This window comes from Cynocephalus volans, chromosome 10 (assembly GCF_027409185.1).
Source record: "Cynocephalus volans isolate mCynVol1 chromosome 10, mCynVol1.pri, whole genome shotgun sequence".
Lineage (NCBI taxonomy): Eukaryota > Metazoa > Chordata > Mammalia > Dermoptera > Cynocephalidae > Cynocephalus > Cynocephalus volans.
In genome coordinates, this window is record NC_084469.1 from 17,748,068 (window position 1) to 17,767,261 (window position 19,194).

The window sequence follows — 19,194 nt, forward strand, 5'->3', positions numbered from 1 at the left end:
CTCCTGCATACGGATATCCAGTTATCCCAGCACCATTTGCTGAAGAAGCAGTCTCTTCCCCAGTGTGTAGACTAGGTGCCTTTCTCAAAGATCAGATGGCTGTAGGTGTATGGGTTGATTTCTGGGTTTTCTATTCTATTCCATTGATCAGTGTGTCTGTGTTTATGACAGTACCATGCTGTTTTGGTTATTATAGCTTTGTAGTATAGTTTAAAGTTGGGTAGTGTTATGCCTCCAGCTTTATTTATTTATTTATTTTTTGCTCAGAATTGCTTTGGCTATGCGTGGTCTTCTGTTATTCCACATAAATGTCTGGATAGTTTTTTCCATTTCTGAGAAATATGTCATTGGAATTTTGATGGGGATTGCATTGAATGTGTATATCACTTTGGGTAGTATGGACATGTTCACAATGTTGATTCTTCCAATCCAAGCACATGGGATATCTTTCCATCTTCTTGTGTCCTCTTTAATTTCTCTCAGCAGTGGTTTATAGTTCTCATTATAGAGATTTTTCACATCCTTGGTTAACTCTATTCCCAAGTATTTTATTTTTTTGGTGGCAATTGTAAATGGGCAAGCTTTCTTGATTTCTCTTTCTGCATGTTCACTATTGGAGAACAGAAATGCTACTGATTTTTGTGTGTTGATTTTGTATCCTGCTACTGTGCTGAAATCATTTATCAACTCCAAGAATTTTTTTGTAGAGGCTTCAGTCTGTTTGATGTATAGGATCATGTCATCTGCAAACAGGGACAGTTTGACTTCATCTTTTCCAATCTGGATGCCCTTTATTTCCTTCTCTTCTCTGATTGCTCTGGCTAGTACTTCCAACACTATGTTGAATAGGAGTGGTAAGAGTGGGCTTCCTTGTCTAGTGCCTGTTCTTAAAGGAAAAGCTTTCAGCTTTTCCCCATTCAGGATGATATTGGCAGTGGGTTTATCATATATGGCTTTAATTATGTTGAGATACTTTCCATCTATACCTAACTTGTGGAGAGTCTTTATCATGAGCGAGTGTTGAATTTTATCAAATGCTTTTTCAGCATCTGTAGAGATGATCATATGGTCCTTGTGTTTGATTTTATTGATATGGTGTATCACATTTATTGATTTGCATATGTTGAACCAACCTTGCATCCCTGGAATGAATCCCACTTGATCATGGTGTATAATTTTGTGTATGTATTGCTGTATTCTGTTAGCCAGTATTTTATTGAAGATTTTTGTGTCTATATTCATCAAGGATATTGGCCTATAGTTTTCTTTTTTAGTTGTATCTTTACGAGGTTTTGGTATCAGGGTGATGTTTGCTTTATAGAATGAGTTTGGGAGAATTGCCTCTGTTTCAATCTTTTGGAATAGTTTTTAGAGAATTGGTGTCAATTTCTCTTTGAATGTTTGGTAGAATTCTTCTGTGAATCCATCTGGTCCTGAGCTTTTCTTTGTTGGGAGCCTTCAGAAAACAGCTTAATCTGTTTTATTGTTATTGGTCTCTTCAGATTTTCTGTATCATCTTGGCTCAGTTTTGGTAGTTTGTGTGAGTCCAGAAATTTATCCATTTCCTCCAGATTTTCAAATTTGTTGGCATATAGTTGTTTATAGTAGTCTCTAATGATTCCTTGTATTTCAGAGGTATCAGTTGTAATATCACTTTTTCATTTCTAATTTTTGTTATTTGGATCTTCTCTCTTCCTTTTTTAGTTAGCCGTGCTAATGATTTGTCAATTTTATTTATCTTTTAAAAAAACCAACTGTTTGATTCATTGATCTTTTGTTTTGTTTTTTGGGTTTCTATTTCATTAAGTTCTGCTCTGATCTTAATGATTTCTTTTCATCTGCTAACTGGGTTTGGATTGTTCTTGTTTTTGTAGTTCTCTAAGGTGAAGTATTAGATTGTTCACTTGCCATCTTTCCATTCTTCTGAAGTAAGCATTTAATGCAATAAATTTCCCCCTTGGTACTGCTTTTGCAGTATCCCACAGGTTTTGGTATGATGTATCATTGTTTTCATTAGTTTCAATAAACTTTTTGATTTCCTGCTTGATTTCTTCTTGGACCCATATGTCATTAAGTAGAATGCTGTTTAATTTCCATGTGTTTGTATAGTTTCCAGAGTTTTGTTTGTTATTAATTTCTAGTTTTAATCCATTGTGGTCTGAGAAGATACATGGGATAATTCCAATTTTTTTGAATTTATTGAGACTTGATTTGTGACCTAACATGTGATCTGTCCTGGAGCATGATCCATGTGCTGATGAGAAGAATGGATATTCTGATGTTGTTGGATGGAATGTTCTGTAGATATCTGCCAATTGGTCTAGAGTGTTATTTAGATCTTGTGTTTCTCTGCTGATTCCTTGCCTAGATGATCTGTCCAATATTGACAGTGGGATGTTCAGGTCCCCTACTATTATGGTATTAGTGTCTGTTTCTTTCTTTAGGTCTAATAGAGTTTGCCTTATAAATCTGGCTGCTCCAACATTGGGTGCATATATATTTATGATTGTTATGTCTTCTTGATGAATGAATCCTTTTATCATTATGTAATGGCTCTCATTATCTCTTTTTATGGTTTTTAGTTTAAAGTCTATTTTATCAGATACAAGAATAGCTACTACAGCTCATTTTTCATTTCTGTTTGCATGGTAAATCTTTTTCCATTGTTTCACTCTTAGTCTATGTGAGTCTTTATAGGTGAGGTGGGTCTCTTGAAGGCAGCATATAGTTGGGTCTTCCTTTTTAATCCAGTCAATCAGTCTGTGTCTTTTGATTGGGGAATTTAATCCTTTTATATTAAGTTGTTATTGAAAAGTGTTGATTTGCTCCTAGCATTTTATTGATTTTCATTTGGATGTCTTGTGTCTTTTGTTCCTTTCTTTCTGATTTACCATTTGTCTTCTGTATTTGTTGGTTCCTTGGGTTGTAGATAAACTTTTTTTTTTTCTCTTCATTGTTGGCATTTTTATTTTACTACTGGGTTTTGATTTTTCTTGAGTTTTTATGGCAATGGTAGTTAGTTTTCAGGTACCAAACCCAGTACTCCCTTAAGAATTTCTTGTAAGGGTGGTCGTGTGATAGTGAACTCCCACAGTTTTTGTTTGCCTGAGAAATATACTATTTGCCCTTCGTTTTGGAAGGATAGCCTGTGGGGTAGAGTATTCTTGGCTGGCAATCTCTGTCTTTTAGTATTTTGAATATATCATCCGATTCTTTTCTGGCTTTTAGGGTTTGTGATGAAAAGTCTGATGTTAGTCTGATTGGGGCTTCCTTATAGGTGATTTGATGCTTCTCTCTTGCAGCTTTTAAGATTCTCTCTCTGTGTCTGAGTTTTGCCAATGTGACCATAACATGTCTTGGAGAAGACCTTTTTGGGTTGAATACATTTTGGGATCCTTGAGCTTCCTGAATCTGTAGATCTGTGTCTTTTCCTATACCTGGGAAGTTTTCTGCCACTGTTTTGTGGAATATGTTTTCAATGGAATCTCCTTTTTCCTCCCCTTCTGGAATACCCATGACTCGGATATTTGAGTGCTTAAGGTTGTCTGATATCTCTCTTAGATTTTCTTTAATGTTTTTAATTCTTTTTTCTTTCTTTTTTTTGTCTTCCTGTGTTATTTCAAATGGCCCATCTTCAAGGTCAGAAGTTCTCTCTTCTGCTTCTGCAAGCCTGCTGGTCATATGCTCTGTTGTGTTTTTTATTTCACTGAATGCATTCTTCAGCTCGGCAATCTCTGCTACATTCTTTTTCAGGGCATTGATTTCCTTGTACATTTCTTCTTTCAGGTCCTGTATACTTTTCCTAGTTTCATCGTGTTGTCTAGCTGAGATTTCTTGTATCTCATTTAGTTTCCTTAGAATTATCACTCGAAATTCCTTGTCAGACATTTCAAGGGCTCCTTCTTCTATAGGATCTAGAGCTTGAGAGTTATTACCCATTGGTGGTGTACTTTCTTGATTTTTCATATTTCTGGTATCCTGCCATGGCTGCCAATTTGGCATGGCTACCTCAGTGCCTGCTTGGTCATCTGCTGGTGCCTTGGATGTGTGGTCGCTGCGGGTCTCTGGCCTCTCCGGGGGACGCCTCTCTGGTCAGCACGTACTGGGCTGGGCTGGGGTCCAGCAGCAGCGAGGCCTACCTGCTCAGTTGCACGCTGGCGCCATGGGGCACATGGTCTCTGTTGGTCTCGGGCCTCTCTGGGGGTCCCCTTTCTGGTCGGCGCACACTCAGCCAGGCCAGTGGTTTTTTTATACATCTACTTTAGTGCAGTATATTGGGTAGCTTCTATAACTCTTCTCATAATAATGAATTGATTAAAGGAATGTGTAAATGACACACCAATGATTTTTCTGAATTTCCTATCTGACCCACTAGAAATCTGGGTTTTATTTTCAATGTTATATTTATTTGATTTTCCCTCCTTTCTTTGTAGGTGTATCAGACACAAAAATGATTGGGGAGCTCTTATTCTAGTGGATGATCGCTTCAGGAATAACCCAAGTCGCTATATATCAGGTAAGATTCTTAGCTGGGTTTAGAGTAAAAAAAAAATAGCAATATTGTTTTTTTTATTGTGTTAAAAAAACAAATAACATGAGATCTATCTCTTAACAACTTTTCAAGTATACAGAACAGTATTAACCATAAGCATGATATTGTACAGTAGTTTTCTAGAACTTTTTAATCTTGCATAACTGAAACTTTATACTGATTGAATAGCAACACCACATTTGTCCCACTCCACACCCCCTAGCAACTGCCGTTGTACTTTCTGCTCCTGTGAATTTGACTACTTTAGATACCTCATGTATGTTGAATCATGCAGTACTTGTCATTCTGTGACTGGCTCATTTCACTTGAAATGAGCATAATGTCCTCAAGGTTCATCGTGTTGCAAGTATAAGACAGGTTTTCCTTTTCCGTGGCTGAATAATATTCCATTGTATATAGGTACCATATTTTCTTTATCATTCATCTGTGAATAGACAATTAGTTTGTTTCTACCACTTGGATGTTAGGAACAATGTTGCAATAAACGTGGGAGAGTGCATATATCTCTTCAAGATCCTGGTTTTAATTCTTTTGAGTAAATATCAGGTGTGTAATTGCATCCTCTCTAATGCTTGTTATTCTCTTTTTTCTTTTCTTTTTGGCTTAAAATAACACAAATTTATTATCTTACAGTTTTTTCTTAACTTATTATTGTTTTTACATTCTAAGCTGTTGTTGCAGAGCAGTTGGCGGGGAGAGGTAGAAGGGGTGGAGGATAGGGTGGAAGGAGGGGCAACTCAGTCGAGGCCCTTGGCACCCCCCTCATTCTGTCAGGGGAGCCCAGGGGGCTTCCAGCACAGCTTGATCATGGCGGGGCATGATGCAGACTTTGCAGGGGAATGGCTGAGACCCTCGGTCCCACCCCCAACCCTGGGAGCCTTAGGCACTTTTGGTGGCAGTTGGTGGTCATCACTGGGCTGGGCGTGGGTGTCAGGCAGCGTGACCGAGGCCCTCGGCCCCCCACTGCACCTGCTCGGGATTATTGGGTTATTAGCTACCCCCATCACTTAAACTCTGCACTGGAACTAATTTGTTGTCCTTTGGTTACTTCTAAAATGGGGAGACTTCCTGTGAGAGCCAGCACTTGAGCTGTATGAATGGCTAAATTGCTGCTTTGCTGCTGATTCCCTGGGGAAGCCTTTTTGTGCAGCTCAGGTTTTAATTGTTGACCTCTTCAGCACTTCTGGGTTTCAGTACTTCCAGGTCTTTTCAGCACTTCCAGGTCTTTTCAGCACTTCCAGATCCAATACAGCTGGGTTGTATGGAAACTCTGGTCTGAGCCTGAATCTTTTCAGCAGATTGCATCCCCTGCAGTTCTGTATTCCTAACCAGTCTCCACCGAGTGGGCCTGTGCTGATTGGAGGACAGATCAGCTGTCCATGCTGTGCCTCAGTGTTCCCCTGGTGGGCCAGTCTACCCCACCCTGCACACTCCAAACACTTCCCATGGGACAGGCCATGTGCCAGTCCCTTGCAATGACTCACTGGCCTCTGAGTGGCTACCTTTTCAGTTGTCTGTGGCCCCTTGCTTATGTGGGTCCAAGGGAAGGGTCCTGTTAGTTGTCTAGCTGGCCTGGGGGCCACCAAGGCCCTCTCATTCCCTGCAGCCTCCAAGCAACTTTATATGAAGGGCACTGCAGCAGCTTTTGCCAGCTCTTGCTCCAATAATGGCATTACTGATAGGTATGAGGTAATATCTCATTGCAGATTTTGTAGATTTGATCTGCATTTCTCTGATGATTAGTGATGTTGAGCATCTTTTCATATGTATGTTGGCCATTTGTATCTCTTTTTTGCAGAAATGTCTATTAAAATATTTTGCCTGTTTTTTAATCATGTTACCTGGGGTCTGTTTTGTTTTGTTTTGTTTTTTGCTATTGAGTTGTAGGATTTCCTTATATATTTTGGAGATTAACCCTTTATCAGATGCATAGCTTGCAAATATTTTTTCCCATTCCATAGTTTGCCTTTTCACTCTTGATTGTTTCCTTTCTTGCACAGAAACTTTTTAATTTAATGTGGTCCCACTAGTCTTTTTTGCTTTTGTTGCATGTGCTTTTGGTGTCATCCCACAAAATTGTTGTCTAAACTAGTGTTTTGGCATTTTTTCCCTATGTTTTCTTCTAGGAGTTTTACAGTTTACATCTTAAATCCACTTTAAGTAGATTTTTGTGTGTAGTGTAACAATTTTATTGTTTTGCATGTGGATGTACCAGGACCATTTGTTGATGAGACTATCTTTTCCCCATTGTGTATTCTTGGCAACCTTGCTGAAGATCAGTTGACCCTAGATGTGTAGATTTATTTCTGGCCTCTCTGTTCTGTTCCATTGATCTATATGTCTTTCTTTATGCCAGTACCATACTTTTTTGATTACTGTAGGTTTGCAATATATTTTAAAATCAGGAAGTATGATGGTTGCAGCTTTGTCTTCTTTCTCAAGATAGTTTTGCCTATTTGTGGTCCTCTGTGGTTCCATATGAATTTTAGGATTATTTTTTCTATTTCTGTAAAAAATACCATTGGGATTTTAATAGATATTGCATTGAATCTGTAGATTACTTTTGGTAGTATGAACATTTTAACAATATTAAGTCTTCTGATCTATGAACGTATGATGTCTTTCCATTTATTTGTGTTGTCTTTAATGATCTTCAGCAATGTTTTATATTTCAGTGTACAAGTTGTGAAAGCAAAGTAAAAATGTGGAAATGAATCTCTAAGAAAATATTTTATTTGGGAAAAACGGATTGCAATTTGAGATATAAACATAGTCTGGGGTGGTCCTCTGGTATGTCCAAAGAACAGAGAGTTGGGAGTTTTATTAAAGAGAAATGCTATATGTTGTTTTGAAAGAAAACTCATTAGCACTAAGTGAAATTTTTTTGGAGTTGTCAGGCTTTGTTTCATGAGTGATGGCAGTAAGTAAAAACAATCTTAGAGTCATGGCAGGTTGTTTCAGCAGTTACTAGGTAAAACTGGTGTTAGGATTATAGCAGGTCATTTTATTAGCTGGGCTTGCAGACAATTCTTGAAGTACCTTATGCCCCAAGTGCTTTTTCTCCCTGGCCCCTCAACTCTTATTTAGTTTGGGTGTGATAAGAATGGCCCATTTTGTATAAACAACTTTCAGTCTTTTGCCTCCTCAGTTAGTTTATTCCCAAGTATTTTGTTCTTTTTGATGCTATTGTAAGTGGGATTGTTCTCTTAAATTCCTTTTCTGATTGTTTATTGTTAGTGTATAGAAACGCAACTGAGTTTTGTATGTTGATTTTTAAAGCCTGCAACTTTACTGGATTTGTTTATTCTTTTTTTTTTTTTTTTTAAGAATGACTGGTAAGGGGATCTTAACCCTTGACTTGGTGTTGTCAGCACCATGCTCTCCCAAGTGAGCCATGGGCCAGCCCTCTGGATTTGTTTATTCTAATGTGTTTTTTTTTTTTTTTTTGTCTGTAATTTTTAGGGTTTTCTACATATAAGATCATGTCACCTGTAAAGAGATAATTTTACTTATTCCTTTCCAATTAGAATTTTTGTTCTTTTCCTTGCCTAATCGTTTTGGCTAGGACTTCCAGTACTATGTTAAATAGTAGTAGCAAGAGCAGATATCTTTGCCTTGTTTATGGTCTTAAAGGAAAAGTTTTCAGTTTTCAACCATTGCATATGATGTTAACTGTGGGTTTTCATAAATGGTATTTTTTATGTTGAAGTGGTTTCTTTCTTCCAGTTTGTCGAGAGTTTTTATCATGAAAGGTTTTTGAGTTTTGTCAAGTGCTTTTTCTGTATCTATTAGGATGATCAGATAATTTTTATCCTTCATTCTGATGGTGTGATTACATTATGTTAATGTGATCATATTGATTGATTTTCGTGTCTTGAACCATTCCTTGCATCCAAGGATAAATCCCACTTGGTGGTATATGATCACTTTCATGTGCTATTGAATTTGGTATGCTGGTATTTTTTGAGGATTTTTAAAAAATCTATAGTCATCAGGGATATTGGTCTAGAATTTTCTTTTCCTGTAGTATCTTTGTCTGGTTTTGGTATTAGCTTAATGCTATCCTCATAAAATGAGTCTTTTGGGGGTTTTTTTTGTCTTTTTCGTGACCGGCACTCAGCCATTGTGAGTGCACCTGCCATTCCTATATAGGATCCGAACCCGCGGGCGGAGCGTCGCCGCGCTCCCAGCGCCGCACTCTCCCGAGTGCGCCACGGGCTCAGCCCATAAAATGAGTTTTAGAAGTATTCTCTCCTCTCCAATTTTTTGGAAGAGTTTTAAAAGTATTGGTGTTGATTATTCTTTTAATGTTTGGTGGAATTCACCAGTGAAGCCGTCTAGTCCTGGGCTTTTTGGGGAGGTTTTTGATTATAGACTCAATTTCTTTACTAGTTATAGGTCTTTTTACATTTTATATTTCTTCATAATTCAATTTTGATGAGTGTATGTTTCTAGGAACTTATTCATTTCTTCAAGGATATCCAATTTATTGGCATATAATTGTTCAGAGTAGTGTCTTATAATCCTTTTTATCTCTGTGGCAACAGTTATAATGTCTCCTTTTTTGTATCTGAATTTGTTTATTTGAGTCTTATCTCTGTTTTTCTTAGTCTAGTTTGTTTCCATTTTGTTGATCTTTTCAAAAAACCCAACTCTTATTTTTATTAATGTACTCAATTCTTTTTCTGCTATCTATTTCATTGATTTTTGCTCTAATTTTTATTATTTCCTTTCTTCTGGTAACTTTGGATATAATTTGTTCCTCTTTTTCTAGATCCTTAAGGTATAGAGTTGGGTTATTTGTTTGAGGTCTTTCTTATTTTTTAATGTAGGTGTTTACTACTGTCAGCTTCCCTCTTAGTACTGCTTTAGCTGCATCCCTTACTTTTGATATGTTGTGTTTTTGTTTTCATTGGCGTCGTTTTCTGATATCCTTTTGATTTCTTTATTCTTTGACCCATATTTATTGTGTTTAATTTTCACATATTTGTGAATTCGCCAGTTTTCCTTCCCCTATTTAATTTAATTCTATTGTGTTTGTAAGAGATATTTAGTATGATATATCTTAGTATAGACTTCTGAGTTCATCCTGTTTGAGTCCATTGGGCTTCTTAAATCTGATGTCAATTTTTCCCCAGGTTTGGGAAGTTTGGGGTCATTAATTCTTTAAATAAGCTTTTTGCTCTTTTTCCCTCTTTCTCTTTCTAGGACTCCCAGAATGAGTATATTAGTCTGCTTGATGGTGTCCCATAAGTCCTCTACGCTTTCTTTTCTTTTCTTTTTTCTTTTTTCCTTTTTGCTTCTGACTGGATCAATTCAAATGACTTGTTTTTGAGTTGCTGTTTCTTTCTTCAGCTTGATCAAGTCTGCTATTGAACCCCTTTAGTGAATTTTTCAGTTCGGTTGTTGCATTTTTTTGGTCCAGAATTTCTATGTGGTTCTTTTTTATATTCTCTGACACTTTGTTGAAATTCTCTTTTTTCCCCTATATTTTCTTGAGCTCGTGAGCATCTTTTTGACAGTTATTTTAAAATTTTTGTGAAGTAATTTATATACCTTTGTTTCTTTAGGGTTGGTTTCTGTAGATTAATTTGGTTCCTTTTGTGGGGCCATTTTCCTGTGTTTCTTGTAACTTTGTATTGGTATCCACACATTTGAAAAAACAGCTACCTCTCACAGTGTTTCTTTCTACACAGGAAGACCCATCAGCCTGGCTAGGCATTCTGGGGGCATCTCAAATCTTTTCTGTGGATCTGTCTTCCCTGGATTTGTGTGTAGATCCCTAATTAGAGAGATTTGCCAGTTCCTTTTTTTCTGAATGTCATAATCTCCTGCTTCCTCTTATCTATCTCTTGTATTGTGGGGCCTCTGAAGCAGCACTGTGCTGCTCAGCTCTTTTGTTCTCAGCTGACCCCAGGCATGTAGAGTATGCCAGGTTCTGTCAGCATTTCAAGACAGGCAAGGTAAAAAGCAAGTGCAGCCTCCTGAAAAGTTGGAATTTTGGATATATGGTCCAGTCTTCTCTTTTCTCCCTAGGGGGAAGCTAGGAACTGGTAGTTTACTCAATCACACGGCACTGTTCCGAGGTAGAGACTATGGCAAGAGGGTGCCACAAATTTTCCTATCTCCTTTAATGCAGCTGGCATTTTATGCTAACATACGTGCATGAGCCTCCTAACCTGTTTCTGAATTTCTCGTAAGGGGATTTGGTCTGTGTATTGCTGTTGACTCAGTGGCTCCATGGGAGGAATGTGGATCTGGGGCTTCCTATTCCACCATCTTAAATCTTTGGATTTAGTGGCTTCTATTTTTGTGTGTGTGTATTTGTTAATCTTTGAATTAGGATTTACAAATGTATATATTTTTTCCTATGGAAACACAAACAAACAAAAACAGACAAAAAACCAAGGGTATAAGGAAAAACTTGTAGATGAAGGCCTGACAAGACTTAGGGGAATTAAGAAAATGTACTGTCTGCCTACAAGTTAACAGAAAGCAAAATAATGATCAGTGCTTTTCATATATTTTGAGTGGGAGACTTTAAGTTTTACTGATATTCCCTAACAATGCAGCACTCAATGGCAGACTGAATCCCAGTAGCCAAGAATTCCAAGAGGACTGTTGGAATAGACTGCACCCTATCAAGTTCCTAAGGAAGGGTACCATGGTGCACAGTCTGCTGGCTTCTATTTTTAATGACAAAGAATTGGACAGAGAATTTGAATTACTAAATCAAACATAAACAATTCCTATTGACTAGAAATCTAGTCTTTTAATTCTCATGTGTTTACAAAAATTATTTATAAATGAGGATTTGTTTAGTCTACCAACATAGTATTAAATCAACTAGGATTCTTTAATTTCATAGAATGTGAGATGTGATTTAGTAATACAGTAGTACTTACTTTACTGCTCCCAGGGAAAAAGCTCTTCCACAGAAATGAATTTTCCAAGAAATATTGAGTTTTTACATTTAAGCAAACGAGCACATCTTTTTTGACTGCTTAGGATTCTTTATTCTTGTTCTGGGTTGTATTGAGGTTTGTTGTGTTTGTTTCTTTAGAGGTGCTTTGGTTGTTTTAGAGTTTATGTTAGTTAGAAGTAGTATTTTCTGAAAGGAAATAAAGCACCACTGTATGCAACAATATCAAACACATGGTTATTTTTTCCCTACTCAAATCAACAAATATTATGTGCCTATGATTTTTATCCAACAGTAACACAGTCCTTTCAGAGTTAATACCAGGAGGAGTCCACTTGTTATTAAAGAGCTGAAGATATACCTGTATTTTTATTATGACCTTCAAACTAAAAAGTTCATTATAGTATAATAAATAGATGCCAAATTTCCATTTTGTTTCAGAGTCTTTGGGTGTGGACTCTACCTTTTCCATTTTAGAGTCTAATTATTATATTAAGACATAACCAGCTGGATTAAAGCAGAATAGACTTGCTTTATTAGTTTTTTCTTTCCTTTCCATATAAAGCAAGCAGTAGCTTAGGTCAAGCAGTAACTAAAGGCACAAATGCTAAGCGCTAGTGTTTAGACAGCAGGTGGAGCTCAGATTCTTTCACATTTTCAAAAGCAAGCAATAACATCTTACACTGAAATGGCTTTCTTTGATTATAGAAAGTCAAAATTAAAAGGTATCTATTATACTAAAATATTTCAGTTTTGGAGAATTTCACATTTTTACTTTCACATTTTCCCTGAGCAAGCAAAATAAAGAACTTTAAGGGAAATGCTTAAATTTTTTTTCTTTTAAAATGTAGAACTTAAATTTTTATATTATAGTTCAGATTTATTGAGATTTTTAAGTTAAATATTTTTCATTATTTTTGGATGATTTTAATTTTTTCTGAGACTCATAAAGTGTGGAATGTTATCTTGGTAATACTAGCACAACAACACAAATTCTTTTTGATGACTAATTTTTGTTTAAATTCAATAAATACAGAGTTGATAGAAAAATCCCATTAATGTAAAGGAATATATTTGAAAGTATAGCAGTTCAAGTTGCTTGAAGCCCTGTCTTATCTTTCTCTGAACTTACAATACCATAGTGACTTTTAAAATTAACTGTTCTAAAAAATGATGCTACTTTTAGTAGCATTAGCAGGGAATATTTGTTTCGTAAAAGTTCAAATATCTGATTTTGAATTTCATTCTAAAGTTAGCCGTACTATAAAACACCTTATACTCATAATATGGTTCCTTTTCATGCAGTTTTTATGTGTCATGGTCAAATCACATCCCTTACAATTTGCTTAATTATATATTAAAAAATAATTATATAATAAAAATTCAGGAAGAACATGATTTGCCCGTAAGAAAGTGTTATTTCTTTCACTTTTAGAATACTTAAAGATGTATTTGGAATTGGTGGAGGAGGGGAACAAAAAAACTTTGAGACTGGAATCTTGATTTTATTTTTGCAAAAGAAGTCACATTTAGAATGTTGGAAGATTGTGTTGTTTACAACTTCTAGTTTCCCTACATGAAAAAGGTAGGCATTTTTTTGTGGGGAATTATAATACAATTAAATTTACCATGTTCCCCAATTATTCTTAAGTGGGAAATAGTACATTTCTTCCTCTTTACTCCCTCTGCCTCTTCCCTTCCTCAGTTGACAGTCACTGCATATAAAGAGAAATGTTATGGATAAATGACCATATCATACATATGAAGTAAAATTATAGGAAAAAATATTGAGAACCATTCTGTATATTTTAAATGTAAATTAGATGACTTCACTAGAAAAAGTAAGTTTTATCTTAATACATAATATCTTAATAACTAAGTAACCAAATTTTCTACTGGGTTTACTTTTTCCCTTAGGACTTTCTAAGTGGGTACGGCAGCAAATTCAGCACCATTCAACCTTTGAAAGTGCACTGGAGTCCTTGGCTGAATTTTCCAAAAAGCACCAAAAGGTCATTGATGTATCCAAAAAGTATAGAAAGAATATTCAGGACAGTGAGTTTACACTTGAAGTGGACTGTTTGAAGGACAGTACCCCAACTTATTTATTGGAAGCAGCAAGTCATTTATCACCAGAAAATTCTAAGGAAGACAAAGCAAAAATGTGTGCCCAGGAACTACAGTGTCCTAAAATTATAACTAAAAATTTTTCTCTACCAAGTGGCATCATCTCCAGAAAGGAGAAAAGTATGTAAATTTATACCCATTTACATTTGACAGAGAAATATTTTATTATATTTTGTGATATATTTATTTTGGTATAGATTAATTTCCTTAAACATACTGGTTTGTTATTAGAATGAAATAGTATGGTGCATTGGAATGAGAGCGAACTTTTGTCAGGAGATCAGAACATATTTTCTGCTTTGCCACTTACTAGCTTTGTGATCCTGAGCAAGTCACTTAACCTTTTTGATTCATAATAGATAAAAGAGTATCTGCATTGTTATCCATCCAGGTGGAGCTATAAAGGTCAAGTACGATGATAAATATCACAGCATTGTAAAGTACTATACAAATGGTAGATGTTATTCTAAAGGCTATATTAAAAATTGATCTATCTTACAGGTACTTCTCATATGAACTTTGTTTTCAGGAGGTGAGAATCAGTTATCCTAAATGATAGAGAATAATACTTTAAAATATATTAGAAGTGATGGTCTGTATTAGGGATTGGCAGACTGTGGCCCACAGACCAATTCGGCTGCCATCTGTCTTTTGTAAATAAAGTTTAATGGAACACAGTCATATCCATTCATTTACATATTGCAAACAGCAGAGTTGCTCTAGAACAGCATAATTGAGTGGTTACAATAGACACTATGGCCCACAAAGCCTGAAATATTTACTATCTGGCTTGTAACAGAAAAAGTTTGCCAAATTCTGGCCTGTATCGTTAGATATAATTTTAATTGTTTTAATTCATATATCATTGTAGTTCATCAATTTGTAAATGCTTATTTTGTAGTATATGTTTCTAAATAAATGTCATAGTGAATTCAAGGTGTTATACTGGTAATCAGGAAACCTAGGTTTTAGTACTGGTCTTATTACTATCCAGTTTTATAACTTTGAGCAAATAACTAAGTTATTTAGCAAAAAACTAAATAACTAAACCTTGTGGTTGTCAGTTTCCTCATTTATTTAGTAAGGGAATTAGCCTAGTTCAGTTTTTCTCAATCACTAGTTAGTGGATTTTCAAAGCATATTTTTATTTTACTCAGCCCTCTTACTCTTCCTTTTTACTCCTCTTTTCATTCAGTCTTGAGGTCCCTGGTATGGAATTTGATAGTTTACCAGACAGCATTATAACTTGGGCTAGGAAACACTGGAGCCCTAAGATTCCTTTCACAGTTAACATTTTGTTAAGTTCTAAGATGTAAGTCCACTGCTACTGGTTGTGAGCCCTGAATTACTTAGCCTATACAGTTATTTAAGTATTCTAATACGTCATCATTTTAACCTAACAATTATTATGCTATCCAAGAGCAGAAAGTTAATACTCTTAATTTTTTGTATTCTTAGATGATCCAGTATTCTTGGAAGAGTCTGTCCAGGCAATGAAGGCAGAAAAAATTGTGATTTCCAGATCCACAAGCCCAACTTTCAACAAACAAACAAAGAGAGTTAGCTGGTCTAGCTTTAATTCTTTGGACCAGTATTTTACTGGTAAAATATTGACTGTACCACCTGATCTCAGGTCATCAGAGAATTGTGCCTCTAGTCCTTCCACTTGCAAAACAAAAAAGGTGGAAAGTAAAACTGTTTTGCCATTCACTGATAAATGTGAGTCCTCAAATGTGACACTAACTACATCATTTGGACCATGCCTTCAGTCAGAAACCATTATTTCATCAATAAAGACTGATGCTACCCTTACTGAAGAAAATCATTCCAAACAACTGCTCTGCTGTGAAGAAGCCCTGGATCCAGACATTGAATTGTCTCTATTAAGCAAGGAAGCTAAACATTCCCCTTCAAGTAGAACTTTTGAAACAGAAGCAGGAGATGAATCTATCTATTTTACACCTGAACTTTATGATCCTGTAGATACAGATGAGGAAAAAAATGAACTAATTGAAACTGATAGAGGCAATAGATTGGCTAAGAATTCAAATTGTGTTTTAGCTGAAGACCTTTTCGAAATTAGAACTATGAAAGGAGTGGATTTCGTCAAAGAAATAAAAGCTGAGGACGGCACAAACACAGAGTTGAATAGAATCATGCATATTGAAGAAAATAAAATTGATGACATTGATGGTAATGTAAAAACAACTTGTATAAATTAATTGAAACTGGGAAAAACTCATGAAATGCATATAAAGAACTTTAAACAGTCTCCTTCCAAAAATGAAGTTGTGTTCCTTGGTGTTAGGTAATTGTCAAGCTATAAAAATATGTTGTCATGCTTATATTAAACTCTGTTATAAGTGGTGTGTTTTTTTTTTTTTTTTTTGAGATCTATTTTTCACTTTAATTCATTGTCATCAGATTTTTAAAAGTCTATTTTATGTTCAGAAATGTAAGTTTTACTATTCTTGAGTTTTGATAAAGTGATTCATACAAAATATTTTCCTCCAATAGGTCTTTCTTAGTTAAATGCAGTTTAAAATTAATCACTCTGAAAGATATTTAGAGTTTCCAGTTTCACATAAATAATTGTATTTTATAATATTCTTTATCCATTTGTTTTCATACTGGTACATAAAGATTAATAGCAGTCTATTCTAGCACCTCAGCCATGTTTCGCTATAGATTTTACTTCAAATCATCACTGGGATTTTTTTTTTTTTTTTTTAAAAACCAAAGTTTGTCTTGAAAAGATTATTCCCTTATTAAACTGCCTACTTATAGGTAATTAAGGATAAGAAAACAGCGTATATTTTTAATTGAAATTGTTTTATATTTTTTGTACGATAAACCTAAAATCAAACATGTTATAAACAAATTTATGTAAAGTTATAGAATGCCAAATGAAGTGCTACAAATTTTCTATTCTGATTGTTTAGCTTCATCATCATTGTAGAAAAAAGTGATATGCTTAAAGCCTTAATTATGCAACTTACTATTAAGATAGAAACCTTCATATACAAATTTGATAAACCGACTCATGTATGCGAGGGGACTTCAAAAAGTTCATGGAAAAAAATCATTACCTTTTAATTCAATTTTTCCACGAACTTTTAGAAGTACTCTCATATAACTATAGTTGGAATACATTTATCTTAGATCACAGTAATCCTTTCTGTGAATTTTGACTGTGTGTTTTTTGTGAATGAAGCTATACGTCTGATTAAAAATGGTTATAATGGGCCGACCCCGTGGCACACTTGGGAGAGTGCGGAGCTGGGAGCGCAGCAGTGCTCCCGCCCGCGGGTTGGGATCCTATATAAGGATGGCCGGTGCGCTGCTCACTGGCTGAGCGCAGTGCGGCCAGTCACAAAAAGACACACACACACACACACACACACACACACACACACACACACACACACACACACACACACACACACACACACACACAAAAATGGTTATAAAGGATGATCATCTTGACATCGTTCCAAAAATATATTCACTGATTTTTTTCTGAGAAACATTTGTTATTCAGTGGGCATTTAGACTTCTTGTGAATGATTTTAATAGAAATTTCATGAGCTTTTCAAATAATGTGTATGGTCTATTGTTTTCAAGTCAAAATTCCCAGTAATCAGGTATTTTTTACATTCATTTGGATTAATGAATTAATATATATGGATGTGTTTGCTTTTATTTGGATGGCATTTAGATTTGATATAGCTTATTTTTTCTATAGCATTGGATGTTATAACTAAGCATAGTTCAAAGAAATTTAAATTGACAATTTACCAATTAAATAATTTATCTGTAATTGGGATATATTAGATCTCATCTAGTAATATTTTTTTTAGTTGATCAGTGAGTAATAAGTACCAAACAGTAGATTAGAGGGCAGTTTCTCCATTGTTTTGAAAGGGTGAAACCATTTTTCCTCTCTGATATTGTTCTTAAACCACAGATAAGTGTAGTGGGGTAGTGGAAAGAATACCAGATGAAAGCCAAGAGACTTGGGCTGTATCCCTGGCTCTGCCACTAATTTACTAAGTCAGGTAGGCCATCACCATGCCTTTCAGGTAATTAGTTTCAACTGTAAAATCAGAAGTTAGTACTATAAAATCACACAAATCCCTTTCAGCTTTAAAATCCATAATTTAAAGGAATATCTGTTGATATTTTACTCTGAGTCAACTTTCATTTGCTTTTGTTCCAGAATGCTTAAAAAACATACCATTTTGTAGAAAAGGCGAAGTGACTCTGATCTACACTTCAGGAACAATTATATAAATATGTGCATAATAACTTGGAGATCAAGATATTTATTTTAATGCTGCAATTAAAACATTTTGGGGACTTTAGAAATTGTCTTTAGAAGAATTGATAAACTACATGAGAAAAATCAGGCATATTATTTTATAGTCATATCTTAGTGTTATTACCCAACGTGATCTCAAATACTGTCTCCTTTCCCTAGATAGGATTTTATATTCCTTTCAAAATCTAATTCTCTCTGAAGGTAAAAATTTCCATTACTGAGAAAGTACGTAAAGATATGCCACAATCTTTTAGTAATTCCAAGAGGTGTTTAAAAAATTTTGTATAATGATATTGCTGTTGAAATAGGTATATGGTTTCCTTAGACCACAACTTTGACCAAGATGATATTCCAAGAAATAAAATACTGGCCTTTATAGAGTAGGAGGTTTTTTCATTACTAACTTGCTTTTTTTAAAAAAATTGTATATATTTGTGGGATACAGTGTGTTGTTTCAAAACACGCATATATTGTACAATGATTCACTTAGGGTAGATAACACATCCATCACCTAAACATTTTTTCTTTATGGTGATTGTATTAGAGATCCTCTTTTCTAGCTATTTAGAAATATACAATATTATGTTATTAGCTATAGTCAGCCTAGACAACCAGAACTTATTCTTCCTAACTACCTTTAACTTTGTACCCACTAATCCACCTCTTTCCCTCCTTTCAGCTTCTAGTAACTGTTACTCAATTCTCTACTTCTATGATAAGATGCTTTTTAAAGAGATGTTTATAGAGTTAAACAAGTTAAAACATATAAAAGCATTTAAAAGAGTACTAAACAATATGGCAAGACATCAATTATTAGTTAGTAGATCAATTATATATCTAGAGTATACCTTTGCTTTATACAAAGCCCTCCCTAATGATAGATAGACAATAAGAATTGTTATACAGAAAAAAGGAAATTTTATTTGGGGTTTTTTTAAAAGGTTTTTGAGATATATAAGGTATAAATTGTTTATCAGATCATTTGCCTTATACAGTTAATGCATTTGAAATAATTATCCAGTACTGAGTTTATTCAAAGGCTATAGGTATCTTAGAGCATAAAGGCCACAATCCAGGAAAACTACCGGTTGTAGAAAGGGCTTTATTTATGGAAGAAAGGTACAATGTAAAGAGATGTTTTGTGACTTGACATTTGAATTTCAGATGAATCGTTTACAGTTCTCTAGAATTGTGTTGTGAATTAATGAGAAACTCTTACTATACTACTACTATGCATTTGATTATTACATGGTTTTAAATTTGCTATTGTTT

At 35.0% G+C, this 19,194-nt stretch overlaps 1 protein-coding gene across 1 annotated transcript in view; it reads left to right on the top strand.

Moving 5' to 3' along the window:
- BRIP1 (BRCA1 interacting helicase 1) overlaps positions 1 to 15,856 on the top strand; it is a 163,472-nt gene extending 147,616 nt beyond the window's left edge. Inside the window, exons 17-19 of the mRNA XM_063113182.1 lie at positions 4,434 to 4,516; positions 13,392 to 13,721; positions 15,060 to 15,856. Coding sequence (XP_062969252.1) covers positions 4,434 to 4,516; positions 13,392 to 13,721; positions 15,060 to 15,823 — 1,177 coding nt within the window. The 3' untranslated portion in view covers positions 15,824 to 15,856. The remainder of the gene's footprint in view (positions 1 to 4,433; positions 4,517 to 13,391; positions 13,722 to 15,059) is intronic.
- The last annotated feature ends 3,338 nt before the right edge of the window (positions 15,857 to 19,194 follow it).